The sequence below is a fragment of the Eretmochelys imbricata genome, chromosome 5 (assembly GCF_965152235.1).
Source record: "Eretmochelys imbricata isolate rEreImb1 chromosome 5, rEreImb1.hap1, whole genome shotgun sequence".
Classification (NCBI taxonomy): Eukaryota; Metazoa; Chordata; order Testudines; family Cheloniidae; genus Eretmochelys; species Eretmochelys imbricata.
Genome location: NC_135576.1, coordinates 34,931,562 through 34,959,080, shown reverse-complemented (window position 1 = coordinate 34,959,080; position 27,519 = coordinate 34,931,562). Strand labels below are relative to the sequence as shown.

At 40.0% G+C, this 27,519-nt stretch overlaps 1 protein-coding gene across 3 annotated transcripts in view; it reads right to left on the bottom strand.

The window, feature by feature from the left end:
- Positions 1-27,519, bottom strand: part of MTREX (Mtr4 exosome RNA helicase) — a 102,418-nt gene that overhangs the window by 14,427 nt on the left and 60,472 nt on the right. For 2 of the 3 annotated variants that reach the window (XM_077816848.1, XM_077816850.1), the window contains 6 exons: positions 17,614-17,742; positions 11,900-12,010; positions 10,459-10,647; positions 9,108-9,271; positions 7,388-7,493; positions 2,755-2,811 (listed from right to left, as the gene is read on the bottom strand). In XM_077816848.1, the coding sequence (XP_077672974.1) occupies positions 2,755-2,811; positions 7,388-7,493; positions 9,108-9,271; positions 10,459-10,647; positions 11,900-12,010; positions 17,614-17,742 (756 nt within the window). The remainder of the gene's footprint in view (positions 1-2,754; positions 2,812-7,387; positions 7,494-9,107; positions 9,272-10,458; positions 10,648-11,899; positions 12,011-17,613; positions 17,743-27,519) is intronic. The other variant, XM_077816849.1, reaches the window with a different exon arrangement.

Below are 27,519 nucleotides of genomic sequence, written 5' to 3'. Positions count from 1 at the left end.
TTTATAGTGCAGTTATTAACCTATATGTAAGAATCTAAGAATGATACATGTTAATTGGACAAGCTCATGAAGGCCTCACATGCAGCTTGACAGCATTTCTCTGTTTGTGTGTGTCTGAACATTACATGGTAACTTTTGAACTCTGCATCTGTTCAATTTCAAAAATTTCAGGTAATGTGTTCTAGGCCATCAACAGTCAGAACCCTATTGATTTTGGGGAAAACTGGAAAACCAAAAAGGGGAAAACAAGGGACACAGGAAGCCCACTGCATCTGGTTAGCAGAGCCACAGTTTTAAGGATCCCTACAGTTGCCTATAGCAGTGGCTCTCAACCAGGGGATGTGTACCCCTGATGGTATGCAGAGGTTTTCCAGGGGTTACATCAATTCATCTAGATATTTGCTTAGTTTTACAACAGGCTACATAAAAAGCACTAATGAAGAATCAATCCTGATGCACTTGCATGAGAGGAAAGTGATCAGGAACAGCCAGCATGGATTCACCAAGGGAAGGTCATGCCTGACTAATCTAATTGCCTTTTATGATGAGATTACTGGTTCGGTGGATGAAGGGAAAGCAGTGGATGTATTGTTTCTTGACTTTAGCAAAGCTTTTGACACTGTCTCCCACAGTATTCTTGTCAGCAAGTTAAGGAAGTATGGGCTGGATGAATGCACTATAAGGTGGGTAGAAAGCTGGCTAGATTGTCGGGCTCAACGGGTAGTGATCAATGGCTCCATGTCTAGTTGGCAGCCGGTATCAAGTGGAGTGCCCCAACGGTCGGTCCTGGGGCCGGTTTTGTTCATATCTTCATAAATGATCTGGAGGATGGTGTGGATTGCACTCTCAGCAAATTTGCGGATGATACTAAACTGGGAGGAGTGGTAGATACGCTGGAGGGGAGGGATAGGATACAGAAGGACCTAGACAAATTGGAGGATTGGGCCAAAAGAAATCTGATGAGGTTCAATAAGGATAAGTGCAGGGTCCTGCACTTAGGATGGAAGAATCCAATGCACCGCTACAGACTAGGGACCGAATGGCTAGGCAGCAGTTCTGCGGAAAAGGACCTAGGGGTGACAGTGGACGAGAAGCTGGATATGAGTCAGCAGTGTGCCCTTGTTGCCAAGAAGGCCAATGGCATTTTGGGTTGTATAAGTAGGGGCATAGCAAGCAGATCGAGTGACGTGATCGTTCCCCTCTATTCGACATTGGTGAGGCCTCATCTGGAGTACTGTGTCCAGTTTTGGGCCCCACACTACAAGAAGGATGTGGATAAATTGGAGAGAGTCCAGCGAAGGGCAACAAAAATGATTAGGGGTCTAGAACACATGACTTATGAGGAGAGGCTGAGGGAGCTGGGATTGTTTAGTCTGCAGAAGAGAAGAATGAGGGGGGATTTGATAGCTGCTTTCAACTACCTGAAAGGGGGTTCCAAAGAGGATGGCTCTAGACTGTTCTCAATGGTAGCAGATGACAGAACGAGGAGTAATGGTCTCAAGTTGCAGTGGGGGAGGTTTAGATTGGATATTAGGAAAAACTTTTTCACTAAGAGGGTGGTGAAACACTGGAATGCGTTACCTAGGGAGGTGGTAGAATCTCCTTCGTTAGAGGTTTTTAAGGTCAGGCTTGACAAAGCCCTGACTGGGATGATTTAACTGGGAATTGGTCCTGCTTCGAGCAGGGGGTTGGACTAGATGACCTTCAGGGGTCCCTTCCAACCCTGATATTCTATGATTCTATGATTCTAAGTTAATGCAAATTAAAATTTCATAGAGACAATGACTTGTTTATACTTCTCTAGATACTATACACTGAAATATAGGCATGTTTATACTCCAATTTATTTATTTTATAATTATATGGTAAAAATGAGAAAGTCAGCAATTTTTCAGTAACAGTGTGCTGTGAAACTTTTGTATTTTTATGTCTGATTTTGTAAGTAAGTAGTTTTTAAGTGAGGTGAAACTTGGGGGTACGCAAGACAAATTAAACTCCTGAAAGTAGTCTGGAAAGGTTGAGAGCACTGGTCTATAAAGCAAACATGTCATTGAAGGCACCTAAATTAATGCCTTACTGCACACCACCAGCCTGCTCATTCTCCCAATAGAATTTAACATGTTGACACCCTGAATGACTTTTATCCCAGACTAACAATAATGGGGTGGTGGAGGGAATGGGCGCATGCATATAGCCCCTAGCATGGGGGGAGAATAGGGTACCCTGTTATAGGGGAGGAGAGAATATGGGGCACACAACTCCTGGTTGAGGGAAATGGGGGGCACAATCCCTAATGGGTGGCAGGGGGTAGACTGTGGGATCCTGATATGGAGAAGGGGGCATACAGAGTCCCTGGCCAGGGGGAAGGGAGAATGGAGGGCTTCGGAATTCACAGCAAACCTCTGGCTGTGGGGAGTTGCAGGGAGTTCCAGAAATAGAAGGGGAAGGGAGGGTGGCACCCAGGGAGCCCTGAGCAGGTGGGAATGGAAAAATTCACAGAGTCCCTGGTGTGTGCAATAAGCTTGAACTACAGAAGCGATGACCCTCTAATTTGCACAGGCCTCAAAAAAAAGAATGTATAACCAAGAATAACAAAATCCACTACTATGATGGCAAAGTCTTGTGCTACTATAATTAGACAAAGAATTCACCAATTTTACCAGAATTAAATCTCATCCTGCACTTACACATATGCTTAACTTTATGCCAGTGAGCTGCCCACTGAATTCAAAGAGATTTTCACTGGAAAATTACCTGCATTTGGCGAAGTGGTCCTGCCAATTGCTCTGTCAATTTGGGCATTTCACTGGACTGAAAAAGAAAACATTAAACAAACTCATGAGCTGCATATTCCCAATTTAAATCAAGTTAAATGCAAACTCAAACCTGTAACATTACCAGATATGTTAGTGCCATATTAAACCTTTCTAATTCCCTCTCAAACCTGTTATCACAAATACTAAAATCTACTTCAAGTAGGTTTATTTAAAAATAGAGCATCTATCAGTTTCTCCAGGTATCCTTAACATGAAAGTTAAAATATAAATTAACTGAACACAAAGACTTTCAATGAAGAAAACATGCTAATGGGAATAAAAGGCATCCTTTTTCTGTACTAGATACACTTAAGACAGTCCCTCTGTTAAAACTTAAGTTTGAATTTTCAATATAATAAATTATTCTAGAATGTACTAATAACTTTATTATGAATTTGAAGCTTTACTTTTAATTAAGAATGTAAAATAATGTATAGGTGGAATTTTTATTTTTAAAAGAATGATGTGTGAAGTGTCAATGGGGATGAATGAGAATCTCAAGGCCAGTGGTTCCCAAACTTCAACTGCCTGCGGAACCCCTTTCCCTAAATTGTGAAATCTCGTGAACCCCCTCCTAAAAAATGAATATTTTCAGGGATTTAACTTTAAATTTCCTCTGCACTCAGCATAGCTCCTGCTGCTGGACCCCGTTGACTGCCCTGGTCCACTGAGCTCGGGCTGCAGGTCCTGCTGACCACTAGGGCTCGGGCTGCCAGCCCCAACTGCCCGGCCCCATTCTCCCTGGGGCTCGGGCTGCCAGCCCCATGCAGAGCGCTGGGATTCGGGCGGCCAGCTCCCACACTGTCTGCCCAGCAACCGGGTCCCACCTGCTGCCTCCAATGCCCAGGGTCCTCTGGCCGCCGTTAGTGAAATTTTTCTGGCGAACCCCTTGTAACGTTCTGCGAACCCCCAGGGGTTCGCGAACCCCAGGTTGGGAACCACTACTGTAGCCTAATCAAGAGCAACAGCCTTCTGTGTCCTGCTTTGAGTCTGGATTCACTGCTGTAACTAGTAGATTTTACGATCTATTATATGTTATCATGTGTTCTGTTACTTAACTTTCTATTACACCTGAGCAATAGCTTAAGTAGGCATCACTTCCATTACAGCAAATTACTAGCATCTTTGACTCTTCACTTCTTGAGTCAACATAGGTGTCACATTTTGCTATCCATCTGTAGCAATATCTTACATGAATGATTTTGTTAAAATATGTTCACAATACTAAGCATCACTACAGGAAAACACTTCAAATTTCTTCAAGTATCAGCTGCATATGTAGTGAAGTATTTAGCACCTACCATTAACAAACTGCATCACAGTTAAAGGAACTGGCTTTACTACTGTATGAATATTTATTTTGAATTTCAAGGCCGTAAGTCCTTGTCAACAATTCGTACTATGGACTGAATTAAAAATAACGTGTGATCTTGATACTTTTATGAAAGAGGCAATATTAAAATTCTGAGTAACTCTGACTTAAGTCCATCCTATACAGTTATTACTATGACTTACCTCTAATCCTCCTAGTGAGGATTCCACCCCCCAACCCCACAAAATACTGGAGTAAAATTAGAAAACTTATTCCAGTTCTAAATGGGGGAAGTCTTTGTGAAATTAGTATAATTTTATAAGCCAGTAAACACACAGATACTGTTTCTAACAAAAGTTATATTTACTCCTCTCTCATAAGAGATGTCTTCTTAAACACATCAAAAATCAAAATTTCCAAGACTAGAACGTTTTCTTTTATGTTGGAAAGCACAGAAACAGATGACTGAGCATTGCAGATTATGTCATTGAGCTTTATTTATTTAATCAGAAGCTAGTATAATGGGGCATCCATGACACGCTGTGTGATTTAGAAAGTTTGGCAGGCAGAGGTTGGGTATTTCAAAGAGGTGACATGGCTCAGCTGTTATAAGAGGTCTATTTGTATTTGAATCACATTTTAAAAGATGGCAAAGTGCCAGTACAAAAAGTTAAAAGGGTTAGGAACCTCAAGACGGCTATACATCTAAGGCTTTTAGATTTTATCTGAAAAGCTTGATCTTTGTATTGTGTTTTCTGCTTTTTTGCAGCTCTATTGGTGTCCACAAGAGCACAGGTGAGGATTCTAGATTTACATGAAAAACGTCAGAAATACCCTGCCGTTTTCAGTAGTGGCCACCCTAATACAAGTTTTGCTGTAAATCCAAATTTTTTACCTACACTGGAACCACAGCAGTGTCTTGACAGTTTCCAATGCAAGTTATGATTTTTCCTCAAAAGAGAGCATGCATGCTGATGTGCTGCTCCTCCATTGAACTCTTCACTCTAGCTTCTAGGGAGGGTGGACTGTACGTGTGTGTCAGGCTTGAGGCTCTTCATTAACAGCCCCACTGCCTGGGGACCAGACAGTAACAGATTAGTCACCCCAAGGGGCTGAGAGTCCTGAATCTTCATGAAAATATTTTAACAAAATCATTCATGCAGGACATGCTAACAGATAGTTTCAATTCCAGTTTTTTCCAATTAAGGTTTGTTTTTTTTTTAATTTTATTTGTATTTTTATTAATAGACTCCCTCTCCTGTGGGTTGAGATGAAAAGAGCTTCCACACTTGTACATGAGGGCCTGTAGACCTACTTGAAATTTTCTTGAGTAGGGATCAAGTGCTTGGATTCTCAGTGTTAGCTAGCACAACATTAGGCATCTCTCTAAATGGACATACACCTGACAATTTTGAGGTATGCAGCATTGGCCTTATGGTTTATGTCAGTGTTTATGCCTCGCCACTGAGCTTGCTGCCAGCCTAATGGAGTCCATGGATTCATCCTTAGCTTCAGTGGTGATGGTGGATATTTCCTTTACTATCAACTTGAATTTACCATGGTTCTAAAAGTTAAGGCTTTTTAGGTCACTGCACCAGAACATTATAGTTCTAGCAAAGTCTATGGCTGCCAATGAGTCTACAAGGGCTGCTGAAGAAGTTTAAAAGTCCTACTTAGGGTGGCTTCTTTTAGACATTGTGGAGAGATCAAACTGTGTGGTGTTCTGAGAAAGGCAGAAATTAAAACAGAGAAGCAAAGAAGGGAGCCCTAGAGAGTGGGAAGATCTTGGATTTGAGCAGTCATCATTCTGCATGTCTGAGTGAGTAAGAAGGAGGAGTTTTGCATGTATGCTGTCCCAGAAATTATCTTCATTAAAAAAAAAAAAAAAAAGAAAGAAAGCCAAGTCTCCCCCAAAATGAGCCACTTCCACAGAAACTCAGTTTATGTCATCCAGCATTCTTATTGGCTGATAACTGCCATCACCTCTGTCTCCATTGACACTGAAGTTGTAAGAACCTTCAGAATTCCCAGTGATACTCACAGAGATTAGATGTAGGCATAACCAATTGTAATTTGTATTCCAAATACATGGTCTACCCACTTCCTTTATACTACTTGTTCCTATGTAATTCGAAATAGATTGTTATACTTTCCAGCCACTCTCTGGGAGAAGCAGTCGTTCCTAAAATATAGTTTAAACCTTGTCCTGTAGCTTCAAATCATGACCATCTACAATAACTCTGCTAGTATGTTTCACCTCAGAGTCTTATGTCTTTTTTAGATACGGTACCCGTGGCGACAGGAACCTTGGAAGTACCCAAGTTAGACTTGTCAAGGAACTGAAGCTGTTGCTCACGAAGAGTGAGTGAGTGAGTTAGTTAAAGCATTGCCATTCTAGAAGAGGGATAGAAGTGCTATTGTCCAAGAGAAGAGGGATTGGGGTAGATAATCAGAATACCAAATTTTAGCAAAATCTGATTTTATCACAACTTGCCAAATACTTTTTTCTTTAGTTATAACAAAATTATTACCACAAGATGGTCCAAGAACCTTCCTGTACTTTCCTCTCATTCATGAATATCCTTTTAAAGACTGCTTTATGCAAACAAAACAGACCACAATATTCCAGATGCAGCCTAACACTTTCCATAGGAGATACCATTATTTCTTTTCTTTGAAACTTATTTTCCTTTTCATACAACCGAGTATGCTGATAGACTCAGTTTGTGGAGCTGGGTACTGCAATCATCATGGTACGGCTCATCACACAACTCAAAAACATTTAGTTGATTTTTTTCAGTTGTATTTCACCATGTTTATAATTACCTAATTTTCTGGCAGTAAAAATTAACTTGATACTCCTCTGCTCGAGGATTTACTGTTATTAACTTCATGCCAGTCAGCTTTTGATTTATCCTGCTGGATTGATAATGATGCTTATGGTTTCAAAATTCACAATTGTCTTTATAGTACCTTTAAGACTTTACCAGAAATGCAGGAAAGACAGTCTACTCCTAGTGAATGCTGTGGCAGCCGTAGCAGAGGCAGGAGACTAGTCAATGCTTGACCTATAATTGGACCCTGCAGCAACCCTCACTGATCTGTACCTTCAGTAAAGTGGAAACCTGGACATCTGATTTCAATGTGGGTCTGGAGTTTACTAGAACATGAATTTAGTTGTTCTACTATAGCTTTGATAGAAACTATGCTATAGCTTTTATAGAAACAAACAAATTATGATTTCTGAAAAGTAACTCACATTCTCTTGAAATACAAAGCAGCTTAGTAATGCAGTTGCTTGTTCTGCAGATAAGTCATTGAAGAGCCCATTAAACATCATTTCTGTCAGGAGCAGTTCATCAGCACTATAACGGAGAAAAATGAGAAGGAAGCTTAAGTAACAGACCTCTTACTTAAGGAGTATTTCTAATTATATACACTTTGCATTATAAAGTACATTGCGTTCACAAGAGAGAATAGCTTTTTATTTTGACAGTTTACTGGAAAACTGAAAAATAATTTTGATTTGTGGGGGAATGGAAAGGAGAAGCGAGAAAAAGAGGTTTCTGAAAAAAATCAAGTCCTTCTAAATCAAAAAAGCTTTATTTCAACCACAAAGAATCTCTTGCCAGTTTACAAGTGAACTGTTACAGCAGCTATGCCCAGTTTTAGTTACGGCTTTGACAGCTAGACATAAAGGAGATTATACAGATCCAGAGAAAGGACAACAGAATAATAAAAGGGTTAGAACATTTGGTTTGCGATAAAGCCTTGAGAAACTGGGATTGCAGTTGTTGGAGAACAGATAGTTAACAAGATACAATTTACATTTTCAAGATATTATAAGATATAGCAAACAGGTCAGCATGCTTATAAAATCTAAAGCAAACCTGGTCATGAGTTATATAAAAAACAGATTTGTAGAAATAATCTTGAGTTTTCTTTGATTGGGCATCAGCTAAAATACTGTTGCACTTTTACTTCAGGCTTTTTCTAGGCAAAACTCAAATGAAAATCAAAATGTAAAAGCTCAATACAGAAAAGTAGACAATTAGCAAACAATTCCTAAATTACATGGAAGTATGGAGTTTCGTAAGTTACTGACCAACTCTTGTTATGTACTGCTTAATTCTACTGTGTTATTTGATGTAATAAGATGCATCAGACTAGCAAGAAAGAATTAGGGCAACAATTTCATGGAGCAGACACAAAAACAGCACCTACTGTGGTGTTAAGTTTAAAAAAAGAAAAGAATTACAAGTTATTAGTGGATATAGCCACTTGTACAAAACAAATCTGACAAATTTTCTGAGATATTGAAGTTTGATTTAATTGATACAGTTCCCATCTGAACCTTTTTTGAAATACCAGTTCTAACATGGTACATGCCTAGTAAATGTATTACCTTATTACAATTAAATTTATTGTTTTTCACACATCTATTCCTGCAGCCTTTTGGCACCAATTAAATTATACTCTTCAGTAGCGACAATGAATGGACATTAGAATAACTGTTGCTACACCAAAGAGTTTATGGGCAATCTGGATTAATGGAATACAAGGAACTGGGCTACAGAAATTTAGGGAGCCCTAGTTGTCATGGCATAATGTATGATATTTGATACATTAAATATTACAGGAGACTAAGGTCCAGCCTTTGTAAAGACAAGCCATTGTCCTAGCCTTTTAACAGATTATTTTCTTATCAGTTCAAATTTCCATTACATTTTATCTTGAGTTGTATTAGAATCTTATTCCTTTAACTAGCTTATTCCTTTTTCTTTGGAAGGGATTAGAGAGAGTCACTGTTCTTTATAATACACAGAAAATGTATTTTTAACATGTGCATTCCTATTAAAGGTTTTTAAAAGTGGCCTCTATCATGCTGTAACTAGGATTAGAAATATAGTATGTTAAGCATTAGTAGGGTTCAGCAAGGCATATGTATGCATAACACTTCCACAGGAACCCTCAGTTACCTGCTGATTTCACAGGCAACTCGTCCTTTCATCTCTATGACATCAGAAGATGTGGCAAAACCCAGTCTTCTCAATACACGTTTGCGGCACTTGAGCTCATCCATTTGTAAGACAGTTCTGGCTTTCTTTAGTTCTCGCTTTGCCGTTCTAATATCCACTGCAATCTGTGAACCCAAAAGTGTACATAAATGTTCAGACCCTGCATTCTTAACACAGACACTTAAGACAACTTCAGCAGAATACAAAGATAGAGATAGTTGTATTTTAAAATGTGTACTTGCAATATGGCCTTCATCATCATAGCATATCTACACCCATAAGAGGATGGGAAATATTATCCCAATTTTACACATAGGGAATTGATGGACACACACACACACGGCAAATAACCTGGTGAAAGTCACACAAGTAGTCTGTGGAAGAGCTGGGAATTCTGAGTCCCAGGCTAGGGCCTTCACCACAAGACCATCCAACAATAATCAAATACAACTAAACTATGCCATAAAACTTGTAATTAACTGCTCCAATAGGATGACAGATGCCTTCTTGATGATAATTGTAGGGTAGGATAATCAGTTTCAAAACAAATAAATTAAAATCCTTTGATTCCAAGAGCTTTCCAACACTGCTGTCTCCAGTCCTCTTAGCACCACACAGTTAAGGAAGACTAGACTGGAGGCCTAATTCTAGGCTAATTTACAATCAGAGCCAGACTCCGATATCCTAACTGGAGCTAAGCAGCACTTTAGTCCAACAGTCCTATTCATTTTAATGAGCATACTCACAGAAAAAGGGTGCTATTTCAGCACAAATAAGAATGGAAGAATTGGTCACCGAGTGACTTCTGTGAGATTACAATGAATATAAGGCAGAAGAGAATTTGTCCCAGTGTATGATTTCACTTATTTTGATGATCAAATATTTTATATGGATCAGTTTTTAAGCAGTCTTTTACACCATGCCTATCAATCTTTCTGGAACTGTTTTGGGAATAGTCTGAAAGTGTAGAAAAACTGGTCACTTTTAAGTATATCTGGCATATGTGAAAATGCACATTATTACTTAATTTTTCTTAATGACCAGGATTAGTGACAACTGAGCAGCCTTCTGGTCCATGTCAATTTTTCCTGAAAAAAGATTTATCTAATCAGCTTTGCTTACTTTCTATTAAATACCTCAAAGAGTAAAGCGTACTCCATGAAAACTCAGCCAGAGCTACTGAGATTCTGCAATATTGCTTTTTGGGCGGAGGGAGACTAACATTTCGTTTTCCAGATAAAATGCAATCAATGAGAGGTGCACAGTTATTGGCTGTGCCTTCAGCTAATTGCTGATATAGTCCATCCCTCACCTGTGCTTTTCTTTCACAAAGCTTATATACAGTCTCCAAACTGGAATCATTGTGAAGTGGATGTGAATACATCCTATGTTCAAAAGCCTCTATTTTTTGGATGACTTTTTTCAGTCCTTGGTCTTTGATGCCCATGTCATCAATGGGGTCCAATAATGGTACTCCATCAGGGAACCGCTTCTGTACTTCCTTCAACAAAAAGATTTTAAAATGCACTTTTTGGAATGCAGACATTAGTAGCAACACAAGATTTTAGAGATTAAAACGTACATTTAAAGTACAGATTGAAAAACAAAACAAATGACATAAGTAGACTATTTAAGGCAGGGGTCTCAAACTCAATTTACCTTAGGGCCTGTGCCAGTCCTCAAATCCTCCCAGCGGGCCAATAATGTCACTCATGCCGCCCACAACCCGCCCCCCCCCCAAACTCCACACCCCACCTGCCTAAGGCTCTGGGAGGGAGTTTGGGTGGGGGAGGAGGTCTGGGGTAGGGGATTGGGGTGCAGGCTCTGGGAGGGAGTTTCAGTGCAGAAGGGCTGAGAGGTTGAGCTCTCGGAGGTTTGGATGGGGGAGGGGGTCTGGTGTGCAGGCACTGGGGTGGGGGTGCAGGAGGAGCGTGGGGTTGCGGGCTCTGGGAGGGAGGAGGGGGAGCGGTGAGGCTCTGGGAGGGAGTTTGGGGGCAGGAGGGGGTGTGTAGGAAGGGGGAGAGGGTGCAGGCTCTGGGAGGGAGTTTGGGGGCTAGGGTGGTGTGGGTCGGGGGGTGCAGAGCTTACCTGGGGCTCCAAGGCGGGGTGGGCTGGGGCACCTCCACGAGCTGCTGCCCCCAGGCACCATCCCCGCAGCTTCCCATTGGCCACAGGGGCGCTTGGGGTGGGGGCAGCACAAAGAGGCACAGCCCAGTCCCAGTGCCACGGGGAAGGGCTGGCAGACACATGGAGCAAGCAGGCAGAAGCCGCTCAGCATCACTGCGCTGCTGATGGTGGGCGGGGCCCCAGGCCATTGTAAATCGCCCAGGGAAAGCATGGGTTGGGGGAGCACTCAGGGCGGCAGGCAGGTCCAAGGGAGAGACCCGACCCCAAAATTGCTGGAGCTCCAAGGGCCACATTGGGGAGGTTCTTGGGCCGCGGATGGCCTGCGGACCGGGAGTTGGAGACCGCTGATTTAAGGGATATATGAAACTTCAATAAAACTTTCTTCTATGCTGAAACTAGGCACATTAGATTTCAATTTTTAAAATAATCAGGTAAGACATTCTGTTTGAAGGCAACCAATGTTTTACATGTATTCAGTTTCTAAAACACTAAATCTCAGATGACTGAAGACATGAAGCAAACCTGAATGTGAATGTAAGAAACAGTGTTCTCATGCCCTATTGTGTCTGGCTGTTTAGAGTATACTGCTTGTTTTGTTTTTTAAAATTCTTGTGGAAGTTATATACCTGTATAGATTTTAACACACTTTGCCTATTGTCGATGGGCCTCAGGTCTTTGGGTATGTAAAGTCGGACACTGCTGATAGCTGAGAGAAGATGAACCAAAACAGGAACCACCTGACAACAACAACAGAGTGTGATAAATGATAAAGTAACAATACAGGAGATTTTTAGTGATGCCTTTCAATCATTGTAAAATTCATTTTTCATTAATTTCTAACTACTTAGCAAAAAGCAAGTTGTGATTTCTTTTGCCGATTATTCCAGAGCTATAATAACTGTACATTGTACCTGGAACAGAATTAATAACGCATGTTGAAATGTTGACTAAAGAATTCTTCCTACCCTATTTTGTAACAGATTTTCTGACCACATGAAACTAACTGAACTGTTGTAGCATGCTCAAATTATAATTAACTGCATGATACCTCAGCGTTATGTCAGTTATTACTTTAGCAATAGTAGAAAAAGGCCCAGATTTTTAAAAGGTATTTAGGCTTGGCTTTGCTCAGCGTGCAAGGCCTAACTGATTTTCAAAAGGGTTTTAGGCACTTGGAATTTAGGCTAAATGGTTAAATCCCTTTTAAAAACAGATTTATGCTCCTAAATCAGTTAGACATTGCAATGCTGAGCACAGCAACGCCTGTACATCTTTAAAAATCTCAAGCCAAAGTCCCTCACGAAAAACTGTACATAAAATAAAGCCTACTTAAAATTAATTCTGTTCCTATTTTGGAGTCTTGACTTCTAAACTTGCAAAACACTATATTCTATCATACAAATATGAATATGTGCTATTTTACCTTTTTGAAACAAATGTTCTAAATATGCAAGTAAGATGAGAAATGTCTTGGCTTACATAATAATTGAAAAGACCAAGCCCCTTTTTTCAAGGTTCAGTACCAAAAGTTAAATTATTAGTTGCTGCGTGTTTTCAGTCTTCCCTCTGTTAGCACACCATGCTTCATTCTATTTTAAATAGTTCAACCAACGTCTTTATAAATAACTTTCAAGCCTAGTAGTGATCCAGAAGAAAGGATTGGCTTTTTAATCAGTAAATGTCGGTAAATGCCAGTTTCACCACACACATGGATGGAAAACAATCAACCAACCAACAATTTAAATGTACAAACAGGCAAAGAAAGAAAAAATGCTGCTTGAGAACTTATCAGAATTTGGTTTAAGGATATATAATCTATATTTTGACATGTGACACTGACAATTTGTTTTTTTATGGTTATAAAAAGCTTTTAAGTTTTTGAATCTCAACATCTACCATCATTAAATAATTGCCTGATCCCTCCCCTATTATCTGACCCTCTCCATAATTTCCTGCAATTATGAAAATTTAAGTATCAATAAAATTTGGAAAAAAGCTTAAAAATAATCAGATATTATCCACTGAAATTATAAAATAAAAATCAAATTCTGACAAGCCTAATTAAATAGTGCTTTAAAAAACAGAGGTTAATATGTCCTTGAAAGTCTATAAAAAATAAACAGCACACTACACTGAACTGTAACTAAGTCCAGTTAGTCAGTAGTCTCATGCATTTGCAAAACTTCTTTAAAATTCTTCATATATGATGTACAAGTACGACTACCAACATGCCTTGCTGAGTTAGTCTTCTAAGTCAACCCTGTTAATAGCTATCAAAATGTCTTTTGTATAACATGGTTTAAGATGGTTGTGCAGCATGTGGTGACAAACATCCATCTTTCACATTACTGTAAACACTTATGTGACTGTTTTCAATGCAATACCTGAGAAAAGGGCATCCATATTTTAGCGTGTATATTCTCAACTTCTTTCATTACTTGTTTATACTCTGTTACAATCTCCACTGCAATGTTTTGTTAGTAATTCACTGATCAGAGAACTTTGAAGGCATGTCTATTAAGCAGTTAGAAATAATCTTACCATCATGCAAGTGACAAAGTTCAATGGGTATGACAGAAGCATGAAATATCATTAAGAAGTTATTATGAAGTATGTCCCATACATGTAATGGACATTATGCCTACTATCCAAAAGTTACTAGATATTAAGTAACCAAATCTTCAGAGAGTTTTGTAAGGCTTTCTATTTCTGAAATCTGAATGCAAGGATACCAGAGTGAGACATACTGTACACAAACTTTAGAAAAGTAAGTTTAATACCTAAATTTCAGCAAACCACTGGAACACATGCTTTCATGAGCTGGGACCTAAATTCACATTATTCTCATCAGCAAGCACCAATAATTCCCAATCTAGAAGTGTGAAAATGTTTTTAATAAGCTAACTCTGAACATTGTACATCTGCACGCCATAATTCTATTTAGCAAATTGTGATATGCTTTTGTATTTCAGGGAAGAGTCTGTTATAGCAAAGTAGCAGCATTAAATTTTATTATGTAGAAACATCATTAGAATTTGGCTTTATGGATTTTGAAGAAATTAGTTTACCAAAGCAATTTCTACAATGTCCATTACAATAGCTTTAAGGGCAAATACGTTGGGTTCTATGTTTTACCACATATAAGAAAAAAATGTTTTGTGTGCGCAGCCAGATAGTTAAACCTAACATTCTACAAAACTCATTTACTCGTAATTTAATAAACATCTCTGCAACTATTGGATTATTTTCCACAGTACACAGTAGTTTTTTTTATATAAAGGGCAAAAGTTAAAAAGTACTTCTTTAAAGTACCTCAAATATAAAGCATGCAATGCAAGCTTAATTGGAAAAGGACTGAAATCCTTGCACTTCAAAATAGGGTTGTGGTAGAACAACACAAAACAGATTTTGCAGGTTTTCAGATAGTTTTCAATATACAAACAAACAACTATGATACTGCAGTCTTTTAAAATATCTTTCAAATTTCAGACTTAATTTCATATTAAAGTGAAGAAGAGTTTGTGGGCAGATGCAGTCCCAATTCCCCCATAGTTTTCCCCATGTTTTCTATCTGCCAATGCACCTCAATGTTGAACTCTAACTCCACTGAAACTCAAAAAAACCGAAGAGCAAAAAACAAACAAAACCCCTGCAAAGTAAAATAACGCAGGCAGAAGTCCATCAGCAGAATGGGGGCTATCAAGTTTATTTCACTGAATGCACCAGGTATGATTACCTGCCTTGTGGGCAGGTGGCATATGCATGCATTTAGTGCAAGCCACTCATGGCCCTCAGAGACCAGGTACAGGCTCTTGAGCCAGAGTGGCTGAACTGGAGAAGCTAAGGGAGACAGAGAGGTCAACAGACGAGATTTTCAGGGACGCAGAGCTGTCCCTCCCCCAGTCTGAAAGCCTCTGTGCTGCTGAGGATGATGAAAGTCATGGAGAAAGAGGACATCATAGCAGAGTGAAAGGAAAGAATCCCATTATCCCTTCCAGATATCATGATATTCTCTCATACTGAGGATACCCCTCAGTTATTTAAGAGCGAGGTTATAATAATGGGGGATTCGATTATTAGAAATACAGATAGTTGGGTTTGTGATGACTAGAAGAACCACAAAGTGAATTGTCTGCTGGTGTGAAAGTTGTGAACCACTCGAATCATCTATTTAGATGTATGTGCAGAAGTCTAAAATCACAGAAACTGGTTGTAGAGGACAACTTTGGTTCAAGTGATCATGAGTTAATTTAGTTTAAACTAAATGGAAGGATAAGCAAAAATAGGTATGAAACTAGAGTCCATGATTTCAAAAGGGCAAACTTGAAAAAGTTAAAGAGAATTAATTAGGGAAGGGGACTGGACTGAGGACCTCAAGGATCTGAATGTGGAGGAGGATTGAAATTATTTTAAGTCAAAGTTGCAGAAACTATCTGGAGCCTACATTCCAAGCAACAGGAAAAAATTGTAGGGAAGGGTAGCAGACAAAACTGGATGAACAAGCATCTCAAACAGGGTATTAAGAAAGAGCAGAGAGCATACAAGGAACAGAAGATGACCACCTTGCAGGATCCTAGAGCCCCAGGCTCCAGCCCAAGCTTGAATATCTATATTGCAATTAAACAGCCCTGCAATCCAAGCCTCAAGAGCACAAGTCAGCTGGCCCGGACCAGCCATGGGTTTTTAATTGCATTGTAGACATACCCAAAAAACGCTGTCTTTGTAGACACACACAGATGTCCTATTACCCAACTGAGGAGTTGTACACATATCAGACTAATATTAATATTCTAATCTATTAGAATATACTGAATACATTTTTAAAAATCTGGTCAAAAAGTCTGACACCAACACAACTGTCCAAACACCTCTAGAAGGAGACTTGTGATTCAGGTTTCAGAGTAACTATTGTGGCCCTTAAAACAGGATTTATATCACTTTTTAAAGTTTCTTGCTTAACTACCTCCTCCCAAGAGCTAACAGAAAGATAAGTTTCAGAGTGGTAACCGCAGTAGTCTGTGTCAGGAAAAAGAACAAGCAGTACTTGTGGCACCTTAGAAACTAACAAATTAGTCAAATTAGAGACAAAACTGTTAATGATGCAGTAGTAAAAATTGCTGTTGATGTAAAAGATCCTGTTTGGCAATCAAATAAGCACATGAGCATTCCTGAATACTAACAAGACAAACATGGAGGAATCAGAGTGAAATCTTCAGTTTAATCAGAATTTGTAGAATAAGGAGTCAACGACATAAAACATACAGCAGGCTGAACACTCACTTCTCCAACCTTGAGATTAAATGGTTGATACCATTTTATGGGGTTAAAAACTGCCAAGTCTGCTTGAAGCGTCATCATGTTTTCTATACAAATTTGCTACGTATTTTCCTGAGTTGTGTTTTTTATCTCAAAATCAGGCATTGCTTTTTATTATATTACAAAATGGAAATGGCTAGAAGTGTAAGTGTTTTAGAATAAAATGCTAGGTTAAAGTGAACTGGCAAGGCTCAGAGGCTCATAGAAAGAAGAAGAAGAAAAATCACATTTAAATTAAAAAAATATATGAGAAGATCATGATATTCAAAGATGAACAAGACCCACAAGATGAAATCAGTATGTGTAGAACTGTATGATCAAGTTAACTACAGTGCTTGTGATTTTCAAAGCAGTGTAGGGAGTTCAGTCACACATCTCTCATTACATTTAGAGGAAGATGTGTAGCTGCCCTTGAAAATTTCAACTAGATATCCTAGAGAAAGCAATTGATACTTGTGCACCTGGAGGTGATATAATTCTTAGCACACTTCTAAAATGTATTAAGTACTTTGAAGATTTAAGAGTCTTTCATCCAGGGATTTCAAAGCACTTACAACACATTAGCTACATCGCACAACACTCCTTTGAGTTAAGTAACAGATACAGAGGAACCACTTTGTTCACCACTGAAAAGCAGCTTCCTAGCAGCTGTTTAAGAATGCAGAGCTACATCAACCAATTTATTTCCCTTCACTTTCTTAGAGAATAAAATTCCCCTCTTTTCTTAACATATGCAAAGGCTTTTATGATATACCCTGAAAGATGCTATATAGCCGGGTAATCAATTATTTTTTGTCAAGGTCCAAATTTCTTGGTCAAGGTATGGTCAAGGTCCAGACTCCAGAGAAAATATAATAATAATAATAAACAATAATAAATACATACATACATATAAAGATTTTGGGGTCCATTCAAAAGCGTCAGGCAAACCAGGGGCCAAACCTGGACTGTCAATTGACTACCCCTGCTACATAGAATATATTTTAACGCTACTGATATTTGACAATGAAACTGAACTACAAACCTGCATCTCTCCTTTCTCATCAGGCTTTGCTGGCTTTGCAGCCTCAGTAGCAGAATTCTTCAAACTCTCTTTGCTGCAGTGTAATAGGACTTCAACCACATATAATGGGTCCAGTTCACCAGAGTTAGGCTATTGTGGACAGACAGAAAAAAAGTCATCAATAGCAAATATCAATTCTTCAAATACTGGTAACAACAGAAAGGAAAATGGGAGTTCAATTGACATTCAAAAATGTTGAGAGATACTGCCCCTAAACTTTAATAGATCAGTACTTCGGTCCTGAAACCAATACTATAATTAAGTATATTTTCATATACATGTCTCCCATGCGTGCACACACATTATATAAAGGTTTTGCAATTTAATTACATCCACCCCTTTAGCCCCAACCAAAACCTGCCCTAGATGGAATTGCTTTCAAAGGAATGTTTTAGCAATGTCATCATTTTCGTACAGTGGAAGAACTACTAGTTGTTCCAAATACTAGTTGTGTATAGCCTTCTATAGCTCCTGACAGAAGTGGCTGACAGTGGGAAGGGTCTCTTGACATCCATTTTGGAATCCCAAATTCTTTACTTTCCCAAGCTTCTGCATCCCTTCTTCTGGTAGAGAACTGAACCCCATCTGATCCAGTCAATAATGGCACTCAGTTGGTCAGGAAGTGTCTGTTGCTCACCATGTGATGCACACACTCACCACTGGGTGAGAACACTGCGATCTGAGAACTCCTAACCCTTGTTAGTCTGGGCATTGAGAGACCAGGCTTAGTCAACAAGCCAGCATCACTCACACTACAGCACAGAACACTTGATTGATACTACCAAGCAGCATTTATATTTAACGTTGCCAAGGGTTTTAACAAGAAAGTTAATCTACAGATTTGCAAGTCAGTATTTTCCCCCACCACAACAGAGGTCATTCAACAACAAATCTTTGCAGCATAAGAGCACTTATTTTGGGAGAGGGGACAAGGAAGGGAAAAGTCTTGTGCGCCAAGACTTCATATAATTGTGTAAGGGGCACAAATATCTAGCTTATATTTGCACAGGACACAAGTCTGGTGTTTCAACAAAGTAGTATTCTTTAAACAGAGATAATCTTAATGCTCTAGTTTTCTTAAAAAAATAATTACAACTTGTCTGGAACAATCTGCAGCAGTGTTGTTTGCTTGTAGTAGCACTGCACTGAAACATTTCCTTTTATTTGGCATGAGAGCCAAAGTACAGAATCACAGTAGAAGCTCCATTTTAAACTAGAATGTACAAGCTTTTTAAAGTACTAATCACAGATTAACATAAGATTTTACAAAAAACAATGTAATCAAGATCAGCTTTAAAAGAGTTTTGTACTGCTGTGATGAAAAGACAAACATCAAGGGATTTCATTTGCTAGGTACCTGAAGCAGAATGTAGGCAAATAACATTCTGTCAGAGATTCTCAGTGCTTTGTACACAATTTAATTGTAAACATAAAATATCAGGTTGCCCTGTCCCACAACTAAGTCGTTTTCCAGTAATTTAAGACTTCATTTGTGAAAAGATTGTTGCTCTTAATTATGTCCTATTTTGTGAAAAAGGTACTTGGCAGCTGTTTTTAGATTTACAAACCCCTTGTGACCATTGCCATCATCTGAACGATATTTGAAAATGAAATCCATGTGTGGTAAAGCAGAGTCTAGCCAAAACTTTTCAAAAGTATGGTGCTTATTTGAACATAGAACACGCTAACATACATTAAGGAGATAAAAATACATGACCTGGCCAGAGGGCTGAGTCACAGGACAGACCGACCGCAACCAGATCAGAGTGGTTGTCAACCCGGGTGCCAGGAAAAGAATGAAGCCCCGCCATTCCCTGCCTGGCCACTGGGTGACACCTGCTGTGAGCGATCCCCAATATGAAGGCATTGCACAGTGTACTGGAAATAAAGTCTCTTAACCAAAAATAACTACACTTTGATTTTATGAAAAAAGAAAAATGAGTACTTGTGGCACCTTGGAGACTAACCAATTTATTTGAGCATAAGCTTTCGTGAGCTACGGCTCACTTCATCGGATGCATACTGTGGAAAGTGTAGAAGATCTTTTATACACACAAAGCATGAAAAAATACCTCCCCCCACCCCACTCTCCTAGCAGGAGAGTGGGGTGGGGGGAGGTATTTTTTCATGCTTTGTGTGTATAAAAGATCTTCTACACTTTCCACAGTATGCATCCGATGAAGTGAGCCGTAGCTCACGAAAGCTTATGCTCAAATAAATTGGTTAGTCTCCAAGGTGCCACAAGTACTCCTTTTCTTTTTGCGAATACAGACTAACACGGCTGTTACTCTGAAACTTTTGATTTTATGAGCTCCAAAGCAAATTTCTACAGTTTGCTATATATTTATACTATACAGCACATGACATACATAATTTTAGACAAATTCTTCTTGATATAGTAATTCATCAAAAAGATTATTTGAGCAAGAATAATTTGAACCTTGATTTTTAATGGAAACTTTAATCTGAAATTATACTGATATGATTGGGAAGTGAATATGAATTCAGAAAATTGATGACAACAAATTAAGCACCTGACTAATTATACTAGAAGGTGTCTAGTATAATTAAATAAGTCAGATGCTTAATTTTCACATCAATTTGATAAATTAATAATAGTATACTCTTTATAGCTATTTTGCTATATTCCTGTTATAAAATTTGCATTTCATCTGCATGACATTTTATAGGATATTTCCAACAGTTCTCAGTGGCTGAGTATAACAATGTGCTACTTGGAACATCTATGAAGTGCCATGGAGGTGATTCCAGTAGTTAGATGCAGGAAGGAAAGTGTAATAGATACACACACAATGCTTCTGTAATGGAGACAGTCAAGAACAAAGTTCAGTTTGGAAGAAAAGTTTCAGCTTTTCAGGTCAAAGAAAAAGACATGTCAGAGATTTGTGTTTGTATGCTGGAATCTTTAAGTTTTATGTTAGACCCCTAAAAGTCCCCTACTCCGCAGGAAATCACACAGAAGCCGAAATCATAAGGGGGTAACAAAGATCAAATAAGCTTCTCAATTCAACCCATTCCCCAAATCTTTGTTTTAGGATTTAGAGTAGAGTCTCTATATTCACTAATGAAGTACATTAAATCTAACACACTACTTATCTAGAGAAAGAACATTAATCAACTTTCATACAGGGAGGAAACTGACTACGGAAGAAGCTGGTAGTATTAACGGTATTCATTAAGGATACTATTGTGGAAACAAACAACGAACTGTTCCAGCTGAATTCTTATGACACAAGTGGAGGAAGGAGTTAGAACAAAACTTAAAGAAAATATCACCGTTGAAGAAACTGAGTATATATTAAAATGACAAATCTGTGAAAAATATTAGATGGATCAACATCTATATCCCAGGACAAACTTATAAGACAAGAGGCACAGTGGTTTTCACTACTATGCATATTAAAGCAGCTGTTAATTATCTATTTCTAAAAGATCATTTGTCTTGCTTTGTCCCACAGATTTAAAAAAAAAATGCTCAAAGAAACTAGCTTTTCCATATGAATGCTAGGAGTGGCATAGTTCTAAGTCTATTCCATAATTTTCAATCTTTGTTATACTTTCCACTGAAGGAAAAAATTAGCAGCTGTCACAATGGCTCAAGTAAAAGTTGCTGTTCCAAGTGGAATTACCCTCTCCAGCACAGATCATTATATTTCAATAGTAATATTAAAACCTAAAAGACTTGTAAAAGATTGAGATGGGCCAAATAGGAGGCTTTCAAAAAATTACACACATACACACACACGACAGAGGTGGAAAGAAACACCTCAGAGTGACACAGAAGTTAAAACGTTGGAAACGTTAAAAAGAATAAAGGTGAAAAAAAAATCTCTGTTTTACTGCTCGTCAAATGGTTCATAAGAAAGCAGTTTAAGAAACAGCACTTTAGTGCACAAAGGCTATTTTCCAGTCCACTTTCCTAACTCGAATGAGAATGGAATAAAAAAAATAAATACAAAAGGCAACATTCAAAAGGACAAATAAAAGCTCCTCAAAAAGTTTTGTTTCTGCATCCACAAACTGCTGTCTTTTCTCTATTATTATTATTAAATATTTTATTATAGTAGCACCAAAAGGCCTCAGTAACAACTGAGGCCACACTGTGCTGTGCAAAAAGAGAATCTTCCATATAAGTACAGTAGTTGGATCCTTGTACTCATCCACCATAATTACAGCATCTCTATATTATATGGCCATTCCCATTATCAGCTACAGAAAATATTTTGAAACCTATTTTGAATGCAAAGATTAGAAATATCTCAGTGTCAAAAGTTTCTGAAATGAAGGTCCAAATGTAAGACTGAACTGTGCAAACACTAGCTGCAAAAACAGATTTCCAAAGAGGTTACTTACCCTGCACAGTAACTGGAGTTCTTCGAGATGCATGTCCCTATGGGGGCTCCACTTGAGGTGAGTATGCGCTCTATGTGCCTTCAATTGGAGATTTTCGGTAGCAGTGCTCAGTCTGTGCACATGCCCTAGCTATCATGTGCTCTGTACTATGGATATATGGAGCTAAGATAGACGGACTGCTCTCGGATCCTTCTCCATCACAAAGCCCTAAGAAAATGAGGCTCCAAAGCAGAGAGAAAGGAGGGTAGGTAGTGGAAACCCATAGGGACATCTCAAAGAACTCCAGTTACTGTACAAGCTAAGTAGCCTCTCTTTCGAGTAATGTTCTTATGGGTGCTCCTCTAGAGGTGATTGCCCAGCAATATCATCTGAAGACAGTGGGAGTGTCAGAGCTTGATGTAGGACTGACTCTAAACTGCAGAACCAAAGGTAGCATCTGCCCGAGAATCAACAACTATGGCATAGTGTCTCAAGAAAGTGTGGACCAAAGCCCATGTAGCAGCCTTGCAAATCTCTACAATAGGAATATCTCTCAGCAAGGCAACGAACAGACTTCGATTTGGAAGAATGGGCTATAGCATTAGGCATGCTATATTAGCAGCTGTATACCAAGAGTGGATACCCACTTAAAAAGTCTCTGTGCAAACACTCAGAACTCCTCTAGCTCCCTCCACAATAGAAACAAAAAGTGTCTCAGAGGCTCAAAAAGGTCTAGTCATGTTGAAATAGGTCAACCCTCTCCTAACATCCAAAGTGTGAAGGGCAGCTTTCTTCCTAGGCAGATTGGGTACATGATAGAAAACTGAAGATGAACTGATGGGTTTACGTCAAAGTCTGATGTAACTTTGGGCAAGAAACACAGGTGTGTTCAAAGAGATCCCTTTTCTCTGAAAAACAGTGTAGGGAGGGAGAGCCAGCCATGAAAGCAGCTAGCTCACCAATGCTTCAGTCAGAGATAATAGCCACTAATTAGGAGAGTTCAGAAGCAAGCAGTTAGTTCACTAGCAGTTGAAATGGAAGCTTCATCTGAATATTGAGAACTAAGTTTAAGTCCCAGGTAGCTGAGGGGTATCTAACACTCAGGAAGAGATTTGCTAACCCTTTGATGAATCTGGAAGTTGCAGGATGAGCATATGCAGAGAAACCTCCAACAGAGAATGAAACACTTATGGCAGCTAGATGAAATTTAATGGAACTCATAAGAAAAATTTCCTTTCTTCAGAGGCAGAAGATATTCCAGAACCTCCAAGATGGAGGAATCAACAGGAGTTAGGTGACAGTAGGTACACCAGTGATCAAAGCTTTTCCATGTCTGAAAGTACGTCCTCCTGGTGGAATTTTTGCTACTAATAGGCAGGATTTCCTGAACCTCTCCTGAACAGGAGAGTTCTAACCCTGAGAGCTATTTAAATACCAAACCTTGAGCTGTAGAGAGTTCAGGAGGGAGTGAAGAATGGTTCCTGAGTCCTGACTGAGAAGACTGGGCATTCACTGAACACTGATAGCTGGATGGGAGGAGAGGCAGAGGAACCACACTTGTCTTGGCCAGGTTGGTGCAATCATGATGACTGGCCTGGTTTCATCTGATTTTGTTTGAGACCCTCTGGATGAGCAGCTTTGGGGGAAAAGGTGTAAAGTAGACCCCTGACCATGAGAAGAGAAAGGTGTCTCCCGCAGAATGATGACCCAGACCTCCTCTTGAGCAGAACTTCGCACACCTCTGGTTGCTGTGCAGCGAATACCACCAGAATTTTGTGAACACCACAAGGGGTAGTAGACAGTCCAAAGGGAAGGACTCGATCTTAGTAATATTCCTGATCTATCATGGAGTTTAGGAATCTCCTGGAGAAGGGTGTATCCTGATATGAAAGGACACATCCTGAAGAGATCAAATGACAGCTGCATCTTGAATTTCTGTATCTTGACAAAGGTATTCAGCATCTTTAGATCTAGAATCAGTCTCCACCCTCCCTTCCTTCCTTTTAGGAACCAAGAAGTATTTGAATAAAATCCTCTTCCCTTGTACTGAGTGGGAACTGGTTCAATGGCTCCTATGCAAATAAGGGATACAACATCTTGTTTTAGAAGAGGTTTGTGAGAAGAGTACCTGAAAAGGGAGGGGAAAGCGCAGAGGAAGTGGGTGGAATACCCAACATTATACCCTCCAAAACCTCTGTTGGAGGTAATTTGCCCCCATAAGGTGTAAAAGTGAGAGACACAATTCCAAAAAGGTGGGAGACAGGATGGTGCAGCATCAGATCTCGATTAAAGGAGCATTCATGCACCTCAACCACTGCATCAAAAACATTTTGTAGGCAATGATTGTTATGTCAAGGTAGCAGGAACAGTTGAGAACTTTCTCTCCTGCATCCTGGGTTTTTTCTTAGGTGGCTCCGATGACCTGCATGGAGAAACGGGATGTATGTGATCTCTGTGTTGTCAGAGACCAAGTAAATTTGTTCTTATTCACAGGCTTATATATACCCAAAGAATAAAGAGCCGCACCGGAGTCTCTCAGAGAGCACATCTGTGTTCTGTAGCGCATGGTCTCTGGAGTCACTAAACAATTTCAAACTATCAAAAGGGAAGCTCCTCTACTGTGCTGTGGACGTCTCTGAAGCGATGAAGTTCTACATGTAAATACAACTGTTGAGATGGCGCGAGCTTCCGTAACAGATGCGTCGTGAGAAGCTTGCAGGGTTGTTCTCACCAAAAGCTGCCCCTCAGCAATAACTGCTTGAAATTGCTCTCTATGCTCACAATCAAAGAATTAAACATTGTGTAACTGACGTGATTATATTTTTACTCCTGGGGGAATTCTGTGCCACTGTGCAGTGCAGAATTTACACAGATATTGATGTTCTGCACAGAATTTCCTTTTCCCCAGACAGAAATGGGCTGCAGAGCTGCTGGCCACCACTAGGGTCTGCTGGACTCAGCAAAGACCAGCTTCCACATAGAAGGCACTGCTAATGGGAGGGAGAAGGAGCTGGAGGGTTCCCAGCTGCTGCAGTTCCCGGCACATCCGGAAGGAAGGAGGCAGCATGCAGGAAACTCCACACAAGCCCGGGTCCCACCATCAGGTTGTTACTCCCTCTGGATCCCTGGGCTCTAGGAGGGCAGAGCGTGCAAGTGAGGGTCTGGGCTGGCGGAGAAGACTCCTCGCAGCTGGGCTCTGGGAGGTAGGGAGTGTGGGTTTCTGGCCGCCCAGCTAGGCTCGGGGAAAGTAGGGAGGAAGAGGGAAAGAGAAACACAAACTGGGTTGTCATAGGGGTTTCTTTAATTCTGTACTCCTGGTGGGAGGGGGAGGGGAAAGAGAGAGAGAGAGAGAGAGAGAGAGAGAGAGAGAGTCTCTCTCTCTCTCCCTCCCCTCCACCCACCCTCTCTCCCCTGACAGCTATTTTGAAATAAATTACCAAAATAATTGAAACTGGTACAGTGTTAATTTGACAAATAAAATTCGCAGAATTTTAAAATATTGTGCACAGAATTTTTAATTTTTTGCCACAGAAGTCCCCCAGGAGGATATTTTGCCAGAGTCACCTGATAATTAGCAATCCAGAATTGCAGGGCTGAAGACAAATAACTCTTGGTCTAAGCACTTGTGGTGTTTATAATGTGGAGTCACCTTTGAATCATGTTGCCTATTACATTCACTCACTGCATACATGACCAGTGAACTAGAGGCAGGATGAGAATGTAAGAATTCTGAACCCCTAGCTGGGACATAATATTCTTTATCTGCCTTCTTAGTTGTTTAGGATAGGGAGAGTGGGGGCAAGGAGTGCGCAAGGGCAGTAGCAGGAGTCTGTCAGATCATCTGACAAGTTCTAACAGTTCCTTATTTATAGGCAAACCTACCTGTATGATGGTAAAGTATTAATCAATTTACGCTGTGTCTCTTGAAGTACTTCTAATGGAATCTGGAAAGTGTCTACTACTCTTTTCATCAAATCCTGGAATTGCTTGATGTCATTCACATGAGTTGGTGAGGGTATCACAGCCTCAGCTGGGGAGGATGCGGATATATTAGTCTGTGGAGTTTCACCCAGAAGCTGACGAGGAGGCATCTGTGCCGATTCCTGATGAGTCCTGGACATTGAAACTTGCAGTACCAAGATGTGTACAGGTCACACTAACTCTGGCTGTACTGGCACTCTTGGTACCAAAGAAACAACTTTGGAACCAACTGCACGGACCCAGAAGCACCCCATTCAGGCTCTGATGGTACCAAAGACTTGTGTACCGAACTGTGGGTATTGCATGTCTTTAACATGAAGGGAGCCTCAGTACTGAATTCGTTTAAAGCCTCCTCAGAAGCCTTTAAGGAGTACTGGGTCTCCAGTACAGCAGGCCTTGTAGGAATATGGTCTCTCTGAGGAGATCTAGCACTCCTCTTGGATAAGGCTTTCTCCATTTCACTCAAAGGTCTGTCTTTCAAAGATCTAGAAAGCGACTGAACAGTTAAGACTAATGGGGCACTGTGGGAGCTTCGAGGCTGGTGTCTGGAGCGGGGAGGGGAGTCTCTCAGCCCTTGATCTGAAGCCAGATGAAGTGAACATTCTATTCTGAGGAGCTGAAGTTTTATTTCTGTCCCTCTTGGAGCGACTCTTGAAATTCATGCAGATCTTGCACTTTGAAGGCATGTGCGTGTCCCAAAGGCAATGGATACAGTACAACTGGCCATTACTAACTGGGAAGCATTCCCAGCAAATAAGACCATGTTTGAAGCCTGGGGACTTAGGCACGCCCCACAGGGAAAAAAGAAAAACAAACAAAACAAAACCAAGCTTCAAGAGGACCTCCCCCTATAATGGAAGAACGGGAGGCAAAGCCTCAATCAAATGAGAGAAAAGAACTCTCAAAAAAACAAAGCAAACAGTAACTACAAAGAATAAAACTGGAATACAAGAAATTTAATATAAAGAACTCAAACTTGACAAAGTGAGAAGCTGCACAGGCAAGCACTACCAACTGCTCCATCTCAGGCTGAGGGTGGTCTGTCTGTCACAACCCTACGTAGCCTCAGCGCAGAGCACAAGGATAGCTACAACATTTGTGCAGACCGAATGCACACTGCTGGCAAAAATCTGATTGAATGTTCATGAAGACCTCAAGTGGAGCATCCCCAGGGACAGTATTCAAAGAAGAACTAACTTTGCATTTACTGCTTCACGGTAATTTATGAGTTGCAGAAATGGTGAAAATTTGCACCCAACATGGTGGAAAAGTGTTTGCAAGAATCTTCTCTGTCTGGCTCTTTTGGTATGTCTTCTCTTTCCTTGCCTCCCCCTCTCCTATCAAACTCTATGGTGAGCTATTAAAGAACCATGTTCCTATGGTTAGGGCACTAGCTTAGCACTTGGGAGACCCAGATTCAATTCCCTGCTCCACCAGACCTGCTGTGTGACCTTAGGCAAGTCACTTAGCCTCTCTGTGCTTCAATAACCCACCTTAGAATGGAGATATTTACCTTCAAAGGGCAGTTGTGAG